The following is a 24,069-nucleotide window of genomic DNA, read 5'->3' on the forward strand; positions in this document are numbered from 1 at the left end:
CAGTGAATCTAGCCCTCTAACTATTGCTGTCGTGACAAGCAAAACTGTCATCATAAATGATTTTGACACATTGTGTTTGACACACACAGAAAAAGTAAGTTAACTGCTTTGTCCTTGTCTGAGAAATTAGCAGAGCAGCACATAAAAATCCTAGGTGTGATTTCCATCCTGTAACCACTGCACACTAGGTCTTAGCTGTTCAGGAACAGCAGCAGGAAGTGTTGCTTTTAAGATCTATCGGGCAGAAGAGGCGGTATAGAGGCTCCTACCCAAACCATATATTGAGAGCCACTGTAAGAGCCTATGCTGTACTTTTTAGGGTACATCTACATTGTAGCTGAGAGGTGTAATTCACAGCTCAGACAGACTCATAATCACAATCAGACTCTGATTGAGCTAACATGTGAAAAACAGCAATGCCTGGAGTGTGCATCTAGCACCTCAGACAGGTTTGTACTTGGGCTGCTAGCCTGAGTAGACACCTAGGCCACGCTACCAATCTTAGGGCAGCGGTTCCGAGCTAGCTCATGTACATCTACCCAAGCTGGGAATTACACCACCCAACTGCAGGGTAGATATACCTTAAGAAGCACAGCACTCACAGCCCAGGGGACAGTAGGCTAGCACTAGAGTGACTTTAAACATGCCAATTCTGGGGTGCTCCAAGGGCCCGAGAGGCAGGCAGACAGCCCAGTGACAGCAGCCTTGCCAGGCTGCCCTCTGAACCCCCACAGTGTCTGGAACCTCCACAATTCTGTGCACTGTGGCCTCACTCTCCAAAATACCCCTCCCAGTCTTGTCCTTTGCTCCTATGCCAGGGTTTGTGTGTCTCTGTGAGGCAGCCCTATAGCTGTTCCCCTGGTAAAGGAACTGTAGAGACTCCCCCAGCTAGATAGGAGGCTTTTACGGCACCATTAGTCTGTACATTCCCTTTCACCCAGCATAAGGCAGCTGGAAGGTGGAGGATTCCCTCACCCTTAAGCCTAGCTTCCCCCACCTTCCAGTTCGGTGTGAGGAATGGCAGAAGTCTGTGGGACTCAGACTTGCAGCATCTTTGGACAATTGGGCCTTTAACAGTTGTGAATTAGCTGTAATTTCTCTGGTCATTCAGCCTTCAGTCAATATCAGTAGGGACAAGAAGGCAGGGAAGGCAAGCAGTGGTGAATTAATGAGCATTAGCAGGAAGAGATGGGTAAAGCTGAGTTGCCAGGATAAGAAGTGCAGCGTTTATTGGTAGAAAAAAAGGAATAAAAACAATTGCTATTTATTTCTACCCCCTCCTACCCATCTTTTTTTAGATTGTAAATTCTTTGGTGGAAGGGACAGTATTCTTCTATCCTCATACCATGCCTGGCAGTTTGAAGGCGATTGTTTTATAATAGGAGGAAACAATTAAGTGCTAGTTCACGACAGACTTTCTTCAACGGCAAGGCCCTGCTGTCTTTACATTGACCAGCTCTGTCTCCTTCGCTGTATTTCTCAAAAAGTGACTACAGTACATGTTCAGTACTACCTGCTGTGGACTTTCCAACACAATAGCTTTTTCCACTCCAGCAGCAGTAAGGAACTCGTGTCCAAATGTTACCGACACATTTTCACTCCTGAAAATGCCACCTTTCCATAAATACAGACCTGAAGAGCTGTGTAGCTCAAAAGCATCTTTCACCAACAGAAGTTGGTCCAATAAAAAAAAAATATTACTTCATACACCTTAGCGCCAATATCCTTGGACCAACAGTTGCAATAATACTGCAAACAAGCAAGAAAAGTCCTGTTTAATAACCCAGAAAGACAAATCTATTCATTTAGTCTTCAGGATTATTATGCGGTGGGGGGCGGAAGGCTCCAGAAATATAAATTCTGCTTAGTTTTGGTTCCCTGTCTATGGTAAGTGGAGGTGATGTTCATGAGCCTGATCTTCTTCTTGTACACCTTGGTGTAAGTCAGTAAACCCTGAAAGTCCAGGGAGTTACATGGTTTTAAAGGGGTGGTTAAAGTATCAAGCATCCAGAGTGAAATTGCAGCCCCACTGAAGTTAGTGTCACCAACGGATTTCAACTGGACCTGTATTTCTTCCTAACAGTTCAAGGTGAATTCAATCATCATATATCACTTTCCCAGCATTTAGTGGTAGAAGAATAAATGGAAGCTTTTAAAACAGGTTTGTTTGTTTTTTTAAAAAAAAGAGGATTTCAGATTTCCAAGTGCAGAATTCTAGAAGAATGATTCACCTATCAGCATAACCCCTTGTGGCTGGGACATATTCTCCTCCTCTGGCACCCACTCCCTGCAGCTCTGTGGTCTGCCTCTACAGAAGACTCAGCTCTCTGGCTAGATCACATTCTGTCCCACCCCTTTTAGGGTAACATGGAGTGCAACCAACAAGAGTCTAAAAGTCTCATGCTGAATTGTTGATCGAAGTCCAAACTCAGTAGTCCTTCCATGCCTAGTCTCAGGACGTTCACATAACTTTCCCAGTGAGGTTGGAGAAGAATCCAGTCCAGTCCGGTCCCCTCCTCTGGGTTCCAGCACAGGAACCCTGTAATAAGCAGGCAAGGGAAGCCTATTCAGACTCTCATCATCTCTCATCACTTCATCCCAGCTCACCCTACCTGAAAGATTTTCACACACACCATACTGGGTCCACTGTGCACCTGTATTCTTCTCAGGCACCACATCCTCAAGGCACACTTTTCCTTCCAACATGGGCTCCAACCTGAAGTCCCCCCAAAAATCCCAAATGAAAATATAGACAAACCATTTCTGCCCTCCTCAGGCAATAACTTCAGGCCCTCTTAAATTTCCCCTGTGCTCTGTTCCTCAGCTGAACAGCTCCCAAAAGATCCAGATATTGCCCTTTTACCAAGGCTTACCACACTCCAGTGGCTTTTCCATAGCTCTCCTGACTTTTTAGTATGGTCCCCCATACAAAAAAAGCACACAAGACAGTGCTTCCCCAACTTTACCCCCTAGACTTTCTACCTCCTTTGATGAGGTCCTTCCTTTAAAATAGTCACCCACTACCTCCCCAGCTGGGTCTTATTCTTAATTGGTCCTGTCATGCCCTGTATTTCCTAGCAGGTGCCCTAATTGAGCTTTTCAGCTCATCTTCCCTGTTTTACTGTCATTGTGGGGCATACACCCCTTCACAAGTATGTTTGACCATCATACCATGTTATTGACAAAAATGTATGCAAAAGCTTGGAAGAGGGAACTTCCACTGGAAGGACAGTACACAGCTGAATAGCTTTCCAATTCTGGAAAGAAATCCACAGTGTAAACACTCAGTTTTATCCCATGAGCTAGGTCTATTATCAGCCTTTTCTAAGGAAAAACCTGTGAAAGGGGTGCATTTTGGTGGAAAATCTGCTAGGCCTGCCTTGCAAAGTTTCTTCTGAATCACCCCACCGGTGGGTAGAGATTGCACCTCCTTAGGAGCAGCCGGGGGCTTGGTCCCATAAACCCACAGAGTCCGGAGATGTATATAGACCTTGGAACACCCACAGGGCTAGGCTCCCATTCAGGGGCTGCTAGCAGCTGCCTTTTAGTGCTATTTCAAGGGGCTCACAGCGAGGGATCACTGTGAAAGATAATGATGATGGGGTCAGTGTTATTTTGAGCTGGGAAATCCTTTCTGAGTATAATACTGTAGAGAACAGCCTTTCCTATGAGCTAAACCCCTCATGTTTAGGGTCTAGTAAAAAAAAATTGTATTTTCCATTTTAAAACAATTCATTTTATTCAAAAATTCCTTAATTTTTTTAGTTGTTGATAAAACAAATAGATTAATTTCCCCCTCCCTTCCTGCCCTTCCCAGGTTTGATTGCCCTCCACTCCCTTTATTATGTAGTTCATCTGTTTGATACAAACACATCCCAAGTGCAAAACACATGTATGGTCTCTCATGTTGGGGCAAAGCAGGAGTAGCTCTACTTAAATCAATGGAGTTACACTAACAACTAACTGGTATGAGAAGAAAATCTTGTTCATCACATTTACCAGAAATGTAAAATAGCTCATAATGAGCAATCTTCAAAAGAACTAAGTTCCCTGGTGGGAGTTTTAATAATGTCATTATTTATTACTTAGTAAAGTTATATATAATTGAAAAGTTAAAATGCAAACAAACTATCATTCTGAGTTGCCCTTCTTTCAATTCCTTTGCACCTGATTTGGAAGTGTTGAATGATAATTAATGCAGGAGTTACCTTATGATCTTGAACAAGCATCAGTGGAATGATTTTTGTTGTTGTTAATAAGTTGAACCTCTTGCTTTGCTAGCACTAATAATTCATGATCACAGCTCTCCCCTCCAGATGTCCCTTGACTAATCTGATGTTTTATTCTTCACATTTTTTAGATGTGTGATTTTATTGCTGTTTGACTTTCACAGCTTATCCCTTAATTAGTGGCTTTTGCAAAATTGGTTATTAAATTCTTAATGACAGATCACCCTTTAGATGTTAATTTTGTAGAAATGGACTTACAACTTTCTCTCAGTCATAGAGTCATGGATTCCAAGGGAAGAAGGGATGATCTCAAGTCTAAGCTCCTGTATTACACAGGCCACAGAACCTCCCCAAAATAATTCCCAGAACATAGCTTTTAGAAAAACATCCAATCTCAATTTAAAAACTGCCAGTGATGGAGAATCCAGCATAACCCTTGGTAAATTGCTCCAGTGGTTAATTACTATCACTGCTAAAAATGTACACCTCATTTCCAGTCTGAATTTGTCTGGTTTTAACTTCCAGCCATTGGATCGTGTTATGCCTTTCTCATATGATATCTTTCAGTCATGGGATTGGTACGGTGTTCAGTCATTTCAAAATTATATTTGTTGTTCCAACTATACTCTTGTTCCAATTAAGGGATAAGGGATTGTGTGTGCATATTCTACACTAAATCAGGTTGGGAAGAGGTTAATTCCCTTCCAAGAGTTCTTGGAAGACAGGAATTATTTCTAGGTGAAATCCTGGCCTCTCTGAAGCCAATGGGAATCTTGCTATTGACAAAATTTCACCCACTGTTTTCATCCAGTCTAGGAAGGCAATACTCACAAAAGAAACCTAGAGCAGGCCCTGATACGCTGGCATGAAACTTGTGGGAAACTGATTGCTTAGTCACTCGAAAGGGGTATTCTTCTTTACCTCCAATTTCAGGAAAGTAAAGAAACCCAAGAGATTTCCAGACAATGCTTTGGTCTAAGAGCATGGAGAACCCGGGATGCTGACTATATCATTGCCACCAGAGCCTGTACATCTTGCGCGAGAGACACTGAGGGTATTTCTACATTGCAATAAAAAACCCATGGCTGGCCCATGTCAGCTGACACAGGCTGCAGGGCTATAAAATTGCATTGGAGATATCCAGGCTCAGGCTGAAGCCTGGACTTTAGGAACCTTCTCCGTTGCAGGGTCCCAGATCCTGGGCTCCAGCCTGAGGCCAAACATCTACACTGAAATGTTATAGCCCCACAAGCCCGAGGCAGCTGACACAGGCCAGCCACGGCTGTTTTATTGCATTGTAGACATACCCTGAGATAAAGCTGTTTATTTCCTTTGGCTGAAGCAGGCCTTCCTCAGTCTGACAGGGAATTCTTTGAGCTGAACCACGGCTCTAAAACTGACCAGAGCAAAGATGCTCAAAATCTAAAGGTATATTTTCTTTCCCTTTTGTTGGGTTTCCCTTTCTTTGATGGCTCCCAGTGCTACCATCTGCAGCCACCTTTTGGTAATACTCATTGGGTCCGATTTTCAAAGCTAGGGTGCAACTTCCCATCATACATTTGTATGTGCCTCACTTATGAGTACCAACACTGTGTGCGTGTATAAATCAGGTATCTGTGCAGGTACATGGAGCACGAGGTTGTAGCTGGCAGAGTGTGCAATTCACTTCTATTCGGTAGCTTCATGCATAATTTAGGCATGTATGTGGGAAACTGTACATATCTTACTTTGAAACTCTGGACACTAGAGTTAACATAGACACTAGAGGGCAGTGTGCTCCAGGAGGTGCCATGTTTCAGATCAGAAGTAAAATCAAGACCCAGAACAATTATTATCATTAAAAGATCCTGGGGTATTTTTCATAAGAGTAATAAGTGGGTGAATAAAATAAAACTTCAAATTATTTTCTGCTTGGGGCTTTCCTGGGCATTCAGTCTTCTCTCTATCTGTCTTGTTTTGATTCTAAGAGTTTGGGATCGGTAAATGCTGTCTCTTGCATTTTGCACAGTTCTGAGGACAATGTCAGCACTTAATAAATAGTACAGAATGTAATAATAATGGCACTGACCCTGACATACTGGAAAAAAATCCAATTTGGGTACTGATATTCTACTTCCCTATAATTTCCCCTCTGGTTTAAACTAGAGAAGTTATTCTTTACTACACTTCCCAAAAGAAACCTGTTGCAGATTTTCCTGTATGGAATGTGCTTTAGAATCCCTCAGGATGGAGATGACATAGAAACGTGAAGTTATTTCTATTTAAATTCACTCCTTTCCCCACTGCCATTTAGAACACCTTGAATGTTTGAAACGGACGTCGGGGTCCTCAGTGATATATTTTCCAAAAGACAAATCAACTGAAGCATTTGTAGGAAAAAAAAAACCCATACATAAAAACATTACATGGACTCTATAAGCAAAAGGCCTGCTTCCTGCTTCCATTGACTCCCATTGGGAAAAAGACAAGGTCCACATATAAGGAGATTAAAAAGTAGTGAAGCACCATTACAATAAAAATAGTTACACAACAGCATATTCTATTAAATACTATATAGCTGGGACTGCAGTTCTGCCTGGTCATTGTACAAGCTATGTTTCTCTCCTCTGAGCAGCAGCATAAAGACCCAGCAGAATCTGGTCCCATATAAATACATAGTATTTATTATTATGGATGATGATTGATGATACAACCATTGAGTGCTATGCCTGCTCAGAAAAGAAGACAAAGTAACTGATCTACAGCTGTATTCAGTGCCTGGAACATCAGCCTTTCCAGCCTCATGAAGTTGCCATGTTTAGCAAATTGCCCTAAATACACATATGGCTTCTTACGTAAAAAAGAATGTTTTCCCCTGATGAATGTAAGGGCAAATCATATATTCGAGATTAAATCAGTGTATTGCATTAAGTCACAGAAAGGCCAGTTAAAAATCTGCTGAGATGAATTCTCACTCTACAAAGATTTTGCCTTCCTGCATAGCAGTTATTATAGGATTTCCCCTATAATAGTTAGAGTTTTACTGTTGATCAGGGGCATGCACAAGGGGGGGGGGGGGGAATAGGGACATGGGCTCCCCCAATAATCAGGGGTGCAGAACTCCTCCACCCCCAGGGCTGGGGAGGAGAGAGCAAGCTCCTCCGGCCCCAGGGCTGTGGCAGAAACACAGAACATACTCCTCCAAAAGTGGTCAAATTTAAATTCCTGTGCATGGTCCTGCTGCTGATTTTAATGGAAGTAGGATGAGACCCTTAGAAAGGAATGTGCACAGGCCACATGCATTGAGTATAATGATTGATGCTTATGGTACCGAACAACAGGTTGCAAATCCAACTAGCAGAGATAGAGAATAAAACTTAGGCCAGAAGATTTCTGGCATTGATGCTAATTTAATCACAGCATTGTTGCAGTGTCTGAAATAACTCCCCCTATGATGGGAGTGGTTGCTGATTTTAAATATAGTATTTGTTGTGCAATGGCTTGGCATAGTGCCATGATGTGAATATTGGAACACCATTGCTTGGACTTGATCACTGTACCTAACATGCTGCGGAAATCTCTTCACTTGATGACGGATCCCATAGCCACATATTTATTCAGAGATCCCCTCATTTTTGAGGCTAGGATCCCTTTCAGAATGTGCAGCCATGCTGAATCAGTGGGATAAACATCTGTAAAAACTAAAAAACAGTGCCCCTGCCATGTAATACGTTAGTTCGTAGGTTTGTAGATTCATAGACTAAGGCCAGAAGGGACCATTATGACCTCTTGCCTAAGACAGGCCAAAGTACTTCACCCCATCATTAGAACCTCAGACAACAGTTGTGAATATACATATTTTTAAATCTACCACCATCACTAAAAACATAGAAGAATTTTTATTGTGCTCCTTCTGCTGGCTTTGCAGTGGTTATTAACTCACAAATACCATTCCCAGAGCTGTGGTGACATCATTAACCATGCTGTTGTATGGACAGAGATGATATGACATGGACAATCACATGAAAACCAAAGTTTTATTTAAATTAAACAGTTCAGTAGAAACACTGGAGGGAGGGAGGGATATTTGCCAAGGGAAAGGCAAATCCCCGAGAAGAAAAAGGAGAAACTATAATAAAATGAAAAATGTAAAAAAAATGTCTCAATTGTCTCCTCTGAAATAAATTTTACATACATGGTACACAAATTGAGACAATTCTCTGTGGGAAAAAAAGAAAATCTCTCATAGTAATAGTGTCTTATAATGACTTACAGTATTCAGAAACTATTCTCCCTGCAGAAATGCAGACGCCATTGCAATGCAATTTTTGGATATAAACTTGTTCTAATTGAAGTCCTCTAATTAAGAAAAAGAATCATTGGTGGTGATTTTGGCAATTTGACATGATATAGAAGACTAAACAGATTGCATTATGAAATACACACATTAGTATCCATTTTAAATAAAAAAATCTTAATACAATTTTAAAATTGAACGGTAAACATTTTATCCGTAAATGCAAATTCCTACAATGATGATGTCCTGACTAAGTAATATTTCAATACTATTTTTTCTTGTGTGTGTGTGTGTGTGTATTATACACACACACACACTTCAATACATATCTGTGTTTAACGTGCACCATAAAATACAGAGGATTGTGTAAAATGCATAAGCTAGCACCGCACCCCATATACTATTTTTTTCATTTTGTTAAAGTTTAACTGTGTAACTTTATCCTTTTGTGAATGTAGTTTTTGCATTTATCTTATTTTTATTTTAGAGAAAATGTTTGGGCTTAATAATGTTAGCATTTAAATGATCTAAGATTTTGTATTTCACAAATCACTGAGGTTAAGGGTGGGGGGTGTGTGCTGGTGCTGTTTAGCTGGTGGCAGCAAAGACTGGTTAGCAAAACAGCAGAATTATTATAATGGCTATAACTTAACAATGGAAAAAGACAGACTTTACTTTTAATTGACAATTTTAGAATGTGCAGAATATTTCAGGATGAAGCAAAAACTGGAAAACTAAAAGTCATAGGATCTGCATTCCCTCCTGCCCCACCTATGATTTTCTCTTGGTTTAGATACCAAGGAAGGTTAGGGTTATTCTTTTATTCCTTTTAATTTCTGCATGAATGATCCAATGCAACATTTCCAATCTCCCTCTCACAAACTACCCCAGGAGCAGCCTGACAGTAGCAGACCCCAGATGATGGCACAAAGAGAACAGGGCCTAATCAGCTTCTGCTAAAAGAAATATTAGATCTCATCTGAGTGTACTCAGAATCAATGTTTCAGCAGCTTATAACTTTTTGTTATTAAAATTCCATCCACCTGCCTTCCCCCAACAAATCTCAAAGGCTAGATTGTGGATAATTCTACCAAGGTACACAAGGCTCTCTCCCTCCCTCCAATGTGCACTTTTAAACATTACTGTACAGTACAGTACTATAAAAATGAAGAATGAGGGATCATGTGAGAATTTTTCTTCAAGGATAGTAGTTGAAATAAAAAATTAATACTTGCAATATGTTGGCTTGCAAGCAGAATACCCTAAAACGTGCAAGTCCATGCTTTCAGTGAAAATATATATTTTAAAACCACTATATAAACAAATGGGTTTGGACAATGTATGCATCCCCATGATCTATTTATGAATCTGCTTTTCCTTTATGTTCTTGTAATAAATGTTCTACTTAACTGTCAGCTAATTATAGAATATAGTTATGCAAGCTACACAGCAGAGATTTTAACCAAGGTATGTTGGCTAGCTTATGTAATATTTACACAGCTCTTTCATTTCTTGGAAATAGAAGGCTACATGTGATTAACTCCTCCTCCTAAACTGGAAGGACTGTATCCGAGAAAGCTAAAAATAAGCAATGTTCTCTGTAGGCCACTCCTCTACACAAAAGCGAAATGGAAATGAGGATGACTGGTGGGCTGGGATTTGGGTGGAAAAGTAAAGCAATCCAAAGTTAGGAAATGCCAGGCTTAGGGTTGCCTGTGCAACATCTTTTCCAAAAATAAATTCAGCTTAAGAGAGACGATGGGCATGGAAAATTTCAGCCCAAACTGTTAATGTATGATAAAGTTATAAGGAACTGAAAACAGGGTCTTTTAATGGAAAGTGTGGGGGCAACCTTAATTATAGGCATAGCTACCAGTTCTGCGTATAAAAAAAAATGGGAGAATCAGGCTCAGGGGTATGTCTACATGACAGATGGAAGTGAGCCTTCCAGCCAAGGTAGAAAGACTCATGCTACTGGGGCTTGAGCTAATCCACTGACAACAACAGTGTTGACACCCAAGCTTAGACCTAGGAGGTTCGGTGGGCTTGAAAAGTCTGAACTGCCACCCAAGCCTCAACATTCACACTGCTATTTTTAAAGTCCCACTAGCATCAATCCATCTACCCTGGGCTGGGTGGCTCCCTCCCACATGCAGTGTAGACATAACCACATATGCAGATAGCCACAGAAGTTAGCGTTACTCTCCTAATTAAAATTTTTCCCCCCTTTGACATGGCAACTGAACAGGATATTAGGCTTACTCATCACACTGCATTTCTCTCCCACATCATTAGCCCACACTGTTTGACATAATCAAAACAAAAAGCGCATCAAAGCTATTTTTCAATGGAAAATTAAGTTGTCAACTTTCCATGGAAAACTGACTTTTGCTGAAAAAAGTTTTTTCTAACACTGAAATATTTCTGCCAAAATCCAAAATTATTTTGATTTGGATATTGTCCCATGGGAGTTGTAGTTCATTTGCTTCAGACTCCCCAGTTGGTCTATGAACCCTCAACTGGACCTCATTTCCTATGAGGTACTCTAGCCTTGGGACTGGGGATGGGGGGGGGACTGTGGTGCATTATGGGAGACATTCAGAACAGAGAGTGCAGCCTATCAAGGAGAACAGGAGCAAGACGTGCCATAACTAAAACTTCCATCAGGTAGTGCAGTGGTATATCCAAATTGAAATAATATAGTTTTCATTTTTTCCTCTGCAAAGTCAAAATTTTCGTTAGAGGGGAAGAAAAAAAAAAACAAAAAAAAAAACCATCTTCCATCCAGTTCTACCCACTATTTTTTATTTTTTTAAACAGACTATAGGTCTTTTGAATCTGATTTTTATCCATGACAACAGGCTGAATATAAAGGTCACCTAGGACGTGCTCAGTGAAGTGTATGTGGGGTTCTAAATGTAGGCCTGGACTCTTCCTTGGGAAACTGTCGGGTCTATTTCTAACACAAGCCAGGAAGAAATGTATGTCCTCTAGATGTGCTAATCCTATCCTGCAGCTCTGAGGAATACTTCCAGTCCTTGATCCTTTCCATGGGTGGAGAAGGCCCAGGAAGCAAAGGAATCTGTGTAGTTTTGCTGTGCAGAGGAGGACAGGATGTGGCAAGGTAAAATAGTAGTTCTGTATCACCTATATATGGAGGAGCTAAGGAGATACCCTAATGCAGATCTGAAGTGACTCCAATTTATATTCTGTGGGCAACCAGAATGTGCTTGGGTTAATTAAAAAACAAAACTATGTACAGGGAAGAAAGAGTTCATTGGTGCAATCTCTGCCTCCCAACTGAATCCACATCTTAATATGCTTGGAAGCCCTATCCAAAACAAATCATCTGTCTAAGGGTAGAGGATATTGTGGCAGATATTGCAACCACATGCAGTACCTTTAGGGACCATATTGTCTGAAACTCTGGTCTGGAGAGAGAAGGGATGCAGATCTCTACCCACAGAAAGGTGATGGCTAGAAGCATTACAGGCATTCCTAGAGCAGACCGCAGAGTCAGTCAAATGTGCAGTTACCCTGCACATTTAGCTTCTGTGACTTTCTGCTGTTGAAGGCATTAATTTTTGTGGGCTCAAGACCTTAAGTAATAGGGAGTGGGTAGCAACCACTGAGCCCGTGATAAGCTATGTTCATTTTCTATACTGAAACAAAGAATTTTCATCAATCTATTATGAACAGCAGCCTTTACTCCAGTGGACCTTGAGATTTAGCAACTGAATTAGCACTCAGTCTTAAACACTGAAAACTAAAAGTTAATTTACTGACTAAGATAAATGGTAGAAATCAGTGACAACAATAAATACATTTAGGTTATGAGATACTGTATAGAGTATAGCCATCTTACAAATTGCCCATGATTTTGTGTACGGTGACAGAAATTTTGGTCAAGGACACTAGGGCAAAACCCTTCTCTTATTAAAAGTGCCATGGAGTCTTTAATGCCTACATAGAGGGCTACCATTTTAAAGGTTTAATTAGAAAAATCGACACAGTAGTATAATACATGACAATATTATTATGTGTTATCGTAGCACTCAGGATCCCCATTATATGTAGGTGCTGTAAGAACACAGAATTAATGACAGTCCCTGCACCAGAGTTACAGTCTAATTACATTTATCTCAGAAGCCTGAAGGTCTGATCTGACCCTCCTAGGATTTGAAGCTGTAATTCCAAGGTGTCTAGGTATTTAAAATTTGATGTTGAAAGCACAGAGCTGTCTCCTTCCAATACCACTGAGGCTACATGCACTATATAGCAATAAACAGAACAAACAGCTCCCTCACCAAATACATTAAATGACAGAATATGAACAAAAATTATGACAACTGAAACAAATAAGGAGAGAAAGCAATAATCTACTATATAAGCTCAAAAGCTTGTCTCTCTCACCAACAGAATTTGGTCCAATAAAAGATATTACCTTATCCATTCACCTTGGATAAAAAATAGATCATACATTTTATTTTGATGGAATACAAAGGAGTTGCCAAGTATAATTTATATTTAGTCTGCTTTGTATGTTCAAAACTTCAGTTGTATTGCTATGATTGCATAGCTAAGTACTAGACCTTCACAAACAAATCCAGTTGGTTGTAATTCAAATAGTAATTCTAGATTTCACCTACACTTAAAACATACTGCAGATCTGGAGTCAAGCTAGCATTAAATTAACCTGATTCAAATGTAATGGAACAATACCTCTTTAAAGGAACCTACTTCATAGGATATTCTGCCATTAAAAATATTCTTTAATTTCTCCGCTTTTATGAAACACTGAATCATTTGCAATTACAGTAATATAATTTAAAAGTTTTCAACAAGATTGATTACATCAGGCAACCAGCTCAACAGCCCAGCCGAGAGACCTGTGGGAACAGTGAGTTTGGCTAACTTTGGTTAAAAATAGCAGTGAAGACACAGCAACTCAGTTTTTAACTTGGGTTAGCAACTCAAGTTAAAGCCTAGAGAAGAGGTTGGGTTCACTAACCTGAATTAATACACCTTCCGGCTTGACCCTGACTCTCCACCCCCCTCAGTGTAGATGTACCCTTGTGAATACAGTGAACATTGCACTTGGAAGAGGCTCTTATTGTTTTGGGAGCAGCACTGAAAGGTCTCTGGAAGGAGCTGCATAGAATCCTTTGTGTTGTAAGGGCCAGTGGGATGAAATGGGTTCAATGGTGTAAAACAATTTATGTATTTAGATGCATCTTTTTTATGATCATCATACAAACATGCCCTTAGCACTATTTTATTGTACAGCTGAAGGCGCAAGATTTTTAAATCCTACCTTTAAGTGAAGCAGGCTGCAGGCAACAATTTATAGTTTTAAGGCCCAACTTTCAGTCTTTCCTCCATTTTTGTGGCTGTGGTTGCAAGATTACAACCTGCAGTTGTTAGGTCACTGGCCATGTACATATCTGATTTGTCATTCAGCTGTCCAAGTGATCTAAACTACGGGTTAAATATAGAGATTAGACGCTGGAAAAACTGGTTCTTCGTTTTAGCCCATAGTAGCAAAAAGGGTTAATATAGAACGGATTTGTATAGAACACCTACATGCTTTAAAAATGTGCTCAATAATAAATGCCATATCCAAGCACAGCATCCTCACTGTCATCTTTAAGCTCAACAATTAACTGTACAGCTGTTGCTGTTGTCAGAAAGTCAGTGGGATAACACAGCTCCCATTGAAAAATCAATATAGACTCCCATTGGATCAGGCTCTAAAAATCTCTTATTTGTGTCACAAGTTCTTGATTAATCTCTTGACTACTGTTCAAAGATTATCATCCACATACATACTGCAAAATGGATCAGATACATTCTAATATGCTAGTGATTTCAGTTGCTGCAAAGGACAAGCAGAGGAAATTTTAGTAACCATTCAAAATATTTCCAACTACTGCACATCTATCTTGGATGCCCTGACCCACTCCTTTTGCTACCACACAGACTATAAATCTTCAGGCTGTCCTTGTGGAGTCTGCAGCTCGTGCTACACACTAGCAGACAAAGAATATCCCCTCGTACCTGACACGACCAGCCCAGGCATAGCCGGTGGGGGAGATTCTGATCTCAGTTGTACAAGTGTAGAAATGGAGTAATTCTGTCCAAGCCATTTGAGTTACTCTGGATTTACACTCATGTACAGCATTTGGGATCAGAATGTAACCCATACGCTCAGAATAGGTGGAGAACAAATGTATTTTACCTAATATCTGTCAGAGACAAAGGGTATATAAAAAAGTTTGTTCCTCCACCTTTCCCAATATTCTGACTGGATTCCCTCCCCTGTTGTGAATAGCTTCCTCCTCCTATTGCACAGACATATCTTCCTGTGATTATTGAACAGCATATTTCAGATCTGCTACTGCAGGAGCAGTCTAAAATGGCAAGATGACAGATCACATGAAATTGGATATCTCCTAACACTCAAAGACAAGGCAGGGCACTTGGCATTAACGTGGTCAGAATTTTCAGCGGCCAGCTGCCAAACACAATCTGAGAAACATTTTCCAAACAATGTTAATCCTGTTGCAAACTGAAGAGCAGTGAACCAGATTTTCATTTGCAGAGCTGTGAGAATGCTAGAAACATCTTGCTTCTCCAGAAAGCAGATACCCAATTAGCTATGTCCTGAATGCCCTTTTATAAAGGTCATAAAATATATCAAGGTTGGAAGGACCTCAGGAAGTCATCTAGTCCAACTCCCTGCTCAAAGGCAGGACCAATCCCCAATTTTTGCCCCAGATCCCTAAATGGCCCCCTCAAGGATTGAACTAAAAACCCTGGGTTTAACAGGCCAATGCTCAAACCACTGTGCTATCCCTCCCCCTGAACAGGGGGAATCTCATAAATTAAGGCAGGAATTCTTCTATTTTGTAACAATTTTGCAGTGTCATCACAAACAGAAAAATAAAAGTTTCTCATTAAAAATATTGGTCTAGTAAAATCCATTAGAGTTTTCCATGTTGTTGGAAGAAGGTATGAAAGACCAATAAAATGATCATCAGTAGGGAGAGTGTGAAATTCTTTCTGCAGATGGTAGAAAATACATACTTGCTCTCTCATGTTCACCTTTTTGTCTTGCAAATTCATTATTCAGAAAGATTTTGTTGAAGCTTTGCATCAAGGGTGTGAGGGAGACATAGGCAATATGTTCATGTGACTTGTACAAAAATAATCCATACATGGGAACAGTAGTGTAATAACTATTGATCCTCAAAAAAGCACCACCCATATAAAACTGCCAGTGCTAGTGAACACTAAAGTAAGATGCCACATAAGTGTCTGTTGTGTAAATTACAACACCCTAAAGCTAATCTATCCTAGGCTTCAGATTTGTTGAAGCCTTTCTTTGTTTAGTGTCAAGGAGCCACAAAAATAGCTAGCTTTTATAGTTCCTTTTCTTTTGGGGTTAGTGCATTCTCAGCAGTTTACTGACACAGTAACTCATTAACAATGCAGAATTCATACTGATGTATACGATGCTTTATACCTTAACCAGAAGGCATGGGTGGCATGGCCTTTCTGGGAAAGCTACAAATAAGTCCTGATGTAAAATGCTATTTGTGACAGTCTTTATGACTGCACATGTGCAGAAAAGGATATGCTTATTTCAAACACCTTATACTAGCTCCCTTTGCAGTTTTCTATTGCATTTTCATAAAAACTATTTTAGAATCTTTTTTATTTAACACTCTCTTCTGCAGAGAGCTGTACAAAGAAGGAAACGCAAAATTATATCATGGCAGTAGTTCCCTGCTCCCCTTTAAACTCATTCTCTTATACATAATATGTAATAATGCTATTACAAATACTCTTACAATTTCTGTTTAACAGGCATTTAGATCTTGTAGGGAAAATGCTGTTAGCAGTACAATGTTTCTTCCAAGTTCTAGCTGTCTATACATTCTGTTAATTAGAACTTGTTTAGGGCTATCTGTAGTACTGGAGTTAACACTTCTAAAGTTAAATGCATTAAAACAATGTATTCACTACTTATCCAAGAATAATGTAGAATTGCTAAAACTCAGCCATTATAATTATCACAGTAATATATTTCACGCACAAGAACTTAATATCTCTGCAGATTTCCAGGTCTAATACGCACAGCACCTCAACCCTTGTTTTGATGGGGAAAAACCCCTCAAATGTAGGCAAGCAGAAAGACCCTTATATTATGCAGGAGTCAGTCATGTAACCTAGTATTAACCTGGACGATGCTGAGAATGGCATGGAGTTGATACATGATCTGGGAAACCTTATCAGGGTTATGAATTTAGCTGCTCAAAGCTACCATAGCTAAAATGCATTAATAGGGCCTGATCCTTCTCCTGTTGAAGTGAATAGTACTTTTCCGCTGACTTTTGTGATAGCAGCATGTTTGTAAGTAACAGTGCCAAAAAGGGACCTTACAAGGATCAACCAGCTATGCTTTGGCTATTGCTTTTGGGAGGAATTATTATATACCATTGATACTGGAATGCTGGAGGAAAATCAAGATCTTAATTTCAGTTGCCAAGCTGCCTGTCCTCTGAATAAGATCTAAATTAATAGCAATATGCTGACTTAACTTGCATTTCCTATTGAATTTCTCTGCTATTTGTTAACTGTTTCTAGGTGGGTGGCAATAAATGTGTTTTGCAGATTTGATCAAGGTATATGTTCTGTTCTATCAATACTTGGGGAAAGTATACAAATTACTTCAAATTATCATCAGTTAGATATGCTCGACTTGATCCTGGGCTGCACTGCATTGCATCATAAAGTGGGCCTAAAGCTGAAGTAGCTGTCCCCAGCTGGCTCATCTTAGGATAGGAAGCTTTACCAGTGGCATAAAGCAGCTTTAGACTCAGATTTTAAGGCCAGAAGACAGCATCATAATCATGTAGTCTGACCTCCTGTACCTTGCAGGCCACAGAACCTCACTTACCCATGCCTGTAATAGACCAATAACCTCTGGCTGAGTACAGAAGTCCTCAAATTACAGAGAATCCATCATTTACTCTAATTTAAACAAGAAATATTATACTTGGAAAGCTTTGACAAGGTCCTCCACCAAAAGCTCTTACACAAAGCAGTCATGGGATAAGAGGGAAGGTCCTCTCATGGATCAGTACCTGCTTAAAAGACAGGACACAACAGGTAGGAATCAATGGTCAGTTTTCAGAAAAGAGAGGTAAAGAGCAGTGTCCCCCTGGTATTTGTACTTGGACCAGTGCTGTTCAATATATTCATAAATTATTTGGAAAAAAAGGATAAACAGTGAGGTGGCAAAGTTTGCAGATGATACAAAATTACTGAAGATAGTTATGTCCAAAGCAGACTCTGAAGAGTTACAAAGGGATCTCACAAAACTGGGCAACAAAATGGCAGATGAAATTCAATGTTGATAAATACAAACTAATGCACCTTGGAAAATATAATCCTCTCTATACATACACAATGATGGGATCTAAATTAGCTACCACTCAAGAAAGATCTTGGAGTCATTGTTGACAGTTCTCTTAAAGCATCCATTCCATGTGCAGCAGCAGTCAAAAAAAAGCTAATAGTGCTAGGAATCATTAAGGGATAGATAATAAAGCAGAAAATATAATCCCACTCTATAAAACCATGGTACGCCAACACCTGGAATACTGTGTACAGTTCTGGTTCTCCCCAGCTCAAAAAAATATATTAGAAATGGTAAAGGTACAGAGAAGGCCAACAAAAATGATTAAGGGTATGGAACAGCTTCCATACGAGAAAAGATTAAGACAACTGAGACTTTTCAGCTTGGAAAAAGAGATGACTCAGGGGAGAGGTGGGGGCGCATATGATAGAGGTCTAACAAAATCATGAATGATGTGGAGTAATTGAATAAGGAAGTGTTATTTACTCCTTCACCTAGCTCAAGCACCAAGGGTGACCCAATGAAATCAACAGGCTTTAGTTTAAAAGAAACAAAAGGAAGCACTTCTTCACACAACGCAGTCAACTCGTGGAACTTGTAGCCAGTGACGTTGCGAAGGCCAGAACTATAGCTGGGATCAAAAAAAGAAATAAATTCATGGAGGATGGGTCCATCAATAGCTACTAACCAAGATGGTCAGGGATGCAACCCCATGCCCTAGGAGTCCGTAGCCTCGGACTGCCAGAAGCTGGGACTGGACAATAGGGGATGGATCACTCGATAATTACCCTGTTCTGTGCATTCCCTCTGAAGCACCTGGCAGGGGCCACTGTTGGAAGACAGGATACTGGGCTAGATGGACCATTGGTCTGACCCAGTGTGGCCATTCTTATGTTGACCAAGTGACCCATAGTGCAGAGGAAGGTGTACCCCCTCTCCCCCTGTGTGGTCTCGGCTCATCTGAACTGGGGAAAAATTCCTTCCTGCCCCCACATATGATGACCAGCTAGCCCTGAGCATCTCTGCAAGATCCACCAGCCAGATACCTGGGAAAGAATTCACTGTAATAACTCCAGAGCCCTCCCCACCTAGTGTCCCATCTCTGGCCATTGGGGATATTTGCTACTAGCAGTTGTAGGCAAACTTCCTCTTCCAACTCCTGCACACATTTTGCGAAAAGAAAAAGACAAATTAGGAGAAGATCATCTTCAAAACTTGTAGTTACAAGTCCACATTCTTTTACTTTGTTTTCACTAAGACATTAAAGCAATTTTCCCCTCCTGGTTTCACTTTCCTTATTTAAACTCCTCCTTTCCTCTCACATTCCTGTTATGATTGTTTCAAAAATTACTTTGAAAGATGGCTTCTTTAATTTCTGTTCATGGTCATTTTGTAGATTTTTGCCACAAATTCACATGCAACAGTGACTACCATTTTGTATTAGAGAAGAAACATTTCAGACCTCATAATAATTAAACTTTATTATATAAAATTTTAGTATAAAAATAGAGTAGCTTATAACATACATTTTAAAATAATTCTAAGTTCAAACCATGCAATCATTTTAAACAAGTAAATTGATAAATTGCTTTTCTTATATTTCATGTAACAGAGTTCCAACACACTATTTCTTCTAACAGTTGTCTTCATCCTTGTTCTCACCTACCCTGTGTATGCTGTCTCAAGCTAGATTATAAACTTTCTGGGGATGGGACTACTTCATTATTTTCTCAAGTGCCATGGACATCTATAGCACTATCTGTATGTCATGATAAAGTTTACACGTTTACTTTAAAAGAATACATTGTTACTTAATACCTGAAGTGCTTAAAAATGTACCAGATAAATTCAGTAAGTGACCTGAACAGACTTGATGCATCATTAAGTTGCATTGAGAAATAGTCCTGAAACTTATGGATATGAAATGCTCAAGACAAATATTTGCAATACACCCTGCACCTAAGCAATTTTGCTCATCCGCCTCACAAAACATAACTGCTGTTGTAGAACTGTGCACTGTTAATCTACCATACTTCACACCAGAGAGGGCTTCAATTCATCACTGAGTTAAGTGATTATTTTAATAATTCATTTAAGCAGCTTGGGATATGTTAAGAAGGGAAACCATAATTAGTGTAAAAATATATTTAATGGACACAAATGATTGTGAATACCAGAATTGTGATTATTTAAGGAGTTGGAACTGTCAAAGAGTTCACAACCAATAAGGTTAGTTTATAGAGAGCACTTAATACAAAACAAGAGGCTCTTTAACCAACAGTAGAACAGGTAAGAGTAGCATAAAAAAAGTGAAGTATGGCTGCAAATCAAAAGGTCAAAATCCATGAAAGTCAGACTATTTACCAAGTCCTCACGTTCTGCCCTCAAATACTTAGGTGCATGCATGTGAATGAGAATTACACACCTGTATTTAAGGTCAGAATCCATATTCAGCCATAACAAGGGGACAGAGCTTATGATTGTTGTTTAATAGGATTTTCCACAATTAAAGCTATTAACTGTTCTGTAAACTTCCTTCTTAACAGTATGTAACTGCTATACTGGGCATTTGGGAAAGATGTGCCAGATCCATTAAATAACAGGAATCTGTTCATCTGAAACTAGTTTATATCCATTTGATGTCAGCATAGTTGATATAGTAAAATGTAAACTTATGGAAAAATACTACTTACTGAATAGACATTTCAAAACACAAACTTGTCTGTTTTAAGTCACAGCACCCTTGAAAAATTTTAACACGGACGGTCCACAGAAGCTTTTCAACTTACAGAAATAAAACCTAGATAGTCACTGGCCACTTTATGCTGATCTTACTTTTTACCGTCATTTCTTCTAGTGATGCGAGTTAGTCATTAGGATATTAAATCCATTTAATTTTCTTTTAAAATATTAAAAATGCATTTCTCAGATGTTAACAACTCAGTAGTGGACAGTGTATGTAGAAACTATGCCTACTTTAAGCAAAACCATTTAAGCTACTGACAAATCTTTGTGAAATTCTAATTTCTCGCATGGAAATGAAGTTCCAAGCAGCATATTTTCTTCACACAGCTGAATGCAGCCATCTGAAAGACCCTGAGCTTTAGAGAAAGGAGTAGTCTGTATACGTATCACTACTGCAGGTAAAGTCAACTTGCAACACTGTAAACAGATAAAGACAAGTTATTAACAGGATAATATACAGTGTAAACAAAATTATGAAATATGTATTTAAGTCAACTAAGTTAGGGTGAAGAGGAAATGGATATCTAGGTACCCAAGCGTATACTGTTTTAGAGGTTGTGATTTTAAAGTGTAACTGATCCAGGGGAATGGCTGATCTTAAGTTTTTATCTTTTGTATTTTTAAAAATTGTATTAATTTTACTGAACTGAATAGATTTTAACATTTGTATGTATTGTACTGTACTCTATGGCCTCTAGCTAAGACACTATATCAGTACATTTTCTAAGCCTTGCTAGGTAGCCAAGCATTATCTTACCAACAAACAAAATATTGCTTTATCACAGAGGTTCTCAAACTCGGAGTCGGCTCAAACTGGGAGTCGGGACTCCTCAGGGGGTTGCAAGGTTATTACATGGGGCCTTGTGAGCTGTCAGCCTCCACCCCAAACCCCACTGTGCCTCCAGCATTTATAATGGTGTTAAATATATAAAAAAAGTGGTTTTAATTTATAAGGGCTCAAAGGCTTGCTGTGTGAAAGGAGTCACCAGTACAAAAGTTTGAGAACCACTGCTTTATCACTTCAAGCAATCAGAAAAGTTAAGTAAAGAAAAGTTAAGGTCACTATTCTCTGCTTACTGTAAACTTTTGTATGGACTTGACTAACTTCACTAACAAGAAACAACTGGAAATTTCCACAGGCATTCAGCTGTGACCTTGCATTTCCACTATATTTCACTTAAATCAATACCAAGATATTGTATCCCTAAAGTTGATGTGGAGGGCAGGGCAAAGAGAGGGGTATTCCAATCAGTAAAAGTAAAGAAGAAAAATAAAACAAGTAAATTATCTCCATCATTCAAAAAGCAAGACTTACCTGCTGGTCGATAATGTTTTTCCACTCACATTTGGAGAAGCAGATGTTTCAGAGTGGAAAAAGTTTTTTATCCACCAGCATTTATCAAATAATTCAGGTAACCCTACAAAAGGAGACATAATGGCAGTGATTGGCATTTAATCAAAGTGCCAAAAATGAGAAAAACGTATGTTTGAAAGAAAGAGGCAATACCATGGTGGGCTTTTTCCTGGTCTGAGAAGTTCACAGGATCAGAACAGAAGGATGAACTGCCTGATGAAACACTGGATTCAGAATTCAATCGAGCTGAGTGTAGAAAACAAAGCAATGGTCTCAAATTACAGAATATACATTAATTCCACACTAAAGATTTTTTCAAGACTTTACAGACCCCCGATGCCTCAAAGACGACACTGTATAGCTAAAGATTAAAAAAAATTTAAGTAAACCTAATTTTCCAGTATTTTTATATCCCTGTTTCGCTATGGACATTGCATGACGACGGGATAAATATTTTACGAGTTCACCTACTGCTACCACTTATTCCTCACCAGAGAGGCATGCTGACATGTAATCTGCTGGTGTAACTTTCACTGAAGCTAAATGAAAGTTAAGGCCACAAGGTGTATTTTAGGCTCAGGCATATATATTGCTATTAATACAAGAGATTCAGTTCTAGAATACTGACCTTTGATATAACTAATAGGAGAGAAAAGGTGGGTGAGGTAATATCTTTTATTGGACCAACGTCTGTTGTTGAGGGAGACAAGCTTCCAAAGACCTGAAGAAGAGCTCTGTGTAAGCTCAAAAGCTTCTCTCTCACCAGCAGAAGTTGGTCCAATAAAAGATATTCCCTCACCCACATGGTTTCTCTTACATCCCAGGATCAACAGAGCTACAAACAACACTGCACATAAGAAATAAGACACATTATATTAGAACTTTTTTTCTTCCTATGCTTTCATAACAAAATTAATACCAATAATGCTTTACATTACAGTGTGTCATCCAAGAATCTCAAAGCATCAGAACATTTTGTCTCAACTACCTGTGAGAGGCATGCAAGTAGCACTTCCCCATTTTATAGATGAGGAAACAAAGGCACAGAGACATTAAGTGACCCACCCACAAAGGAAGTCTGGACCACAGACAAAAGCCAAATCACTTGATTCCTAGTCCTCTGTGTTAACCATAAGATTTTATGTAATGACCCACCAAGGACCTCCAGATTTCAAAGCAAGAGTTGCTACAACTTGAGCTAAAGAAGTAAAACTCTACAGTTGGCTAATGTAAGAACTCATATCCACTAGGGATTGGCAAAGAGGGGGACCTGCAACAGACTCACCAGTGGGTTACAAATCCTTCCTTTTGATGTTTATTAATGTCAAATGCAAGTTACACATGCCTCATGAGAGGAAAAAGTCTTTCCTCTTAATGAGGAAGGAGAAGTAGGAGACTACATCACAGAAATACACAAGCCCCCTAAAAATTAAGATTATCCCCCCTCCCCCCGTAGATAATAACAAAATAAATAGAACAGTCCTCAAACCTACAAAACCCTCAGAAGTGATTTAAACACTGTACAAACAGGTGTTGAAACTTTTTCAGAATCAGCATCAGTTTTGAGACGTTTCCTATCCAAAGCGATGGAGGATTTTTAGCCATGTAACCCTTTCCTTCATAAACAAGAAGAAATTGCCACGAAACAGGAAACATGCACCAGGTTTTGTTTAAAGATTATTTTTTTTTGTAAACACCTTACTTCTGTAGTACTGATTCTTGGCCAGGAGGCAGCCAGCTGAAGGCACAGATGCCATAGTAAAGGCACGGACTGGGGCAAAAGTCAAGCAGACTGGCTCAGAACAATCTGCAGGAGAGCAACAGAAAAAAAATAAATATGTTGACAATAATGATCTCCAGTGTAAAGTGTCTTTCGCACCAAGGTGCGGGGCAACACCTTTATTGGGGCCCTTCTGATCTCTGGGCTAATTCGAACCTTGATGAAACTCAGCAGATTTTAATTAAATAAACTTCAGATTTATACCAGTGTAAGGGAAGGGGAAAATATGGCCCCAAAAAACCTTAAACGTATAAGGCCAGA

At 39.5% G+C, this 24,069-nt stretch overlaps 1 protein-coding gene across 1 annotated transcript; it reads right to left on the bottom strand.

Moving 5' to 3' along the window:
* Positions 1-21,042: 21,042 nt before the first annotated feature.
* Positions 21,043-23,796, bottom strand: PPDPFL (pancreatic progenitor cell differentiation and proliferation factor like). The gene is made up of 4 exons (XM_074943099.1): positions 23,731-23,796; positions 22,182-22,274; positions 21,990-22,092; positions 21,043-21,091 (listed from the first exon to the last, which is right to left on the bottom strand). The coding sequence occupies exons 1-4, from the start codon at positions 23,783-23,785 to the stop codon at positions 21,079-21,081; spliced, it is 264 nt and encodes an 87-aa protein (XP_074799200.1). The 5' UTR covers positions 23,786-23,796; the 3' UTR covers positions 21,043-21,078.
* Positions 23,797-24,069: the final 273 nt, after the last annotated feature.

The sequence above is a fragment of the Natator depressus genome, chromosome 2, assembly GCF_965152275.1.
Source record: "Natator depressus isolate rNatDep1 chromosome 2, rNatDep2.hap1, whole genome shotgun sequence".
Taxonomy (NCBI): domain Eukaryota; kingdom Metazoa; phylum Chordata; order Testudines; family Cheloniidae; genus Natator; species Natator depressus.

What these genes read in the sequence shown, in the direction of transcription:
- PPDPFL (XM_074943099.1), bottom strand. Translation starts at nt 23,785, where the DNA reads ATGGCATCTGTGCCTTCAGCTGGCTGCCTCCTGGCCAAGAATCAGTAC. An exon ending in CAAGAATCAGTACTACAGAA is followed by an intron (nt 22,275 to 23,730) that starts GTAAGGTGTTTA and finishes TTCTACACTCAG; the next exon opens with CTCGATTGAATTCTGAATCC. An exon ending in CCAGGAAAAAGCCCACCATG is followed by an intron (nt 22,093 to 22,181) that starts GTATTGCCTCTT and finishes CTCCTTTTGTAG; the next exon opens with GGTTACCTGAATTATTTGAT.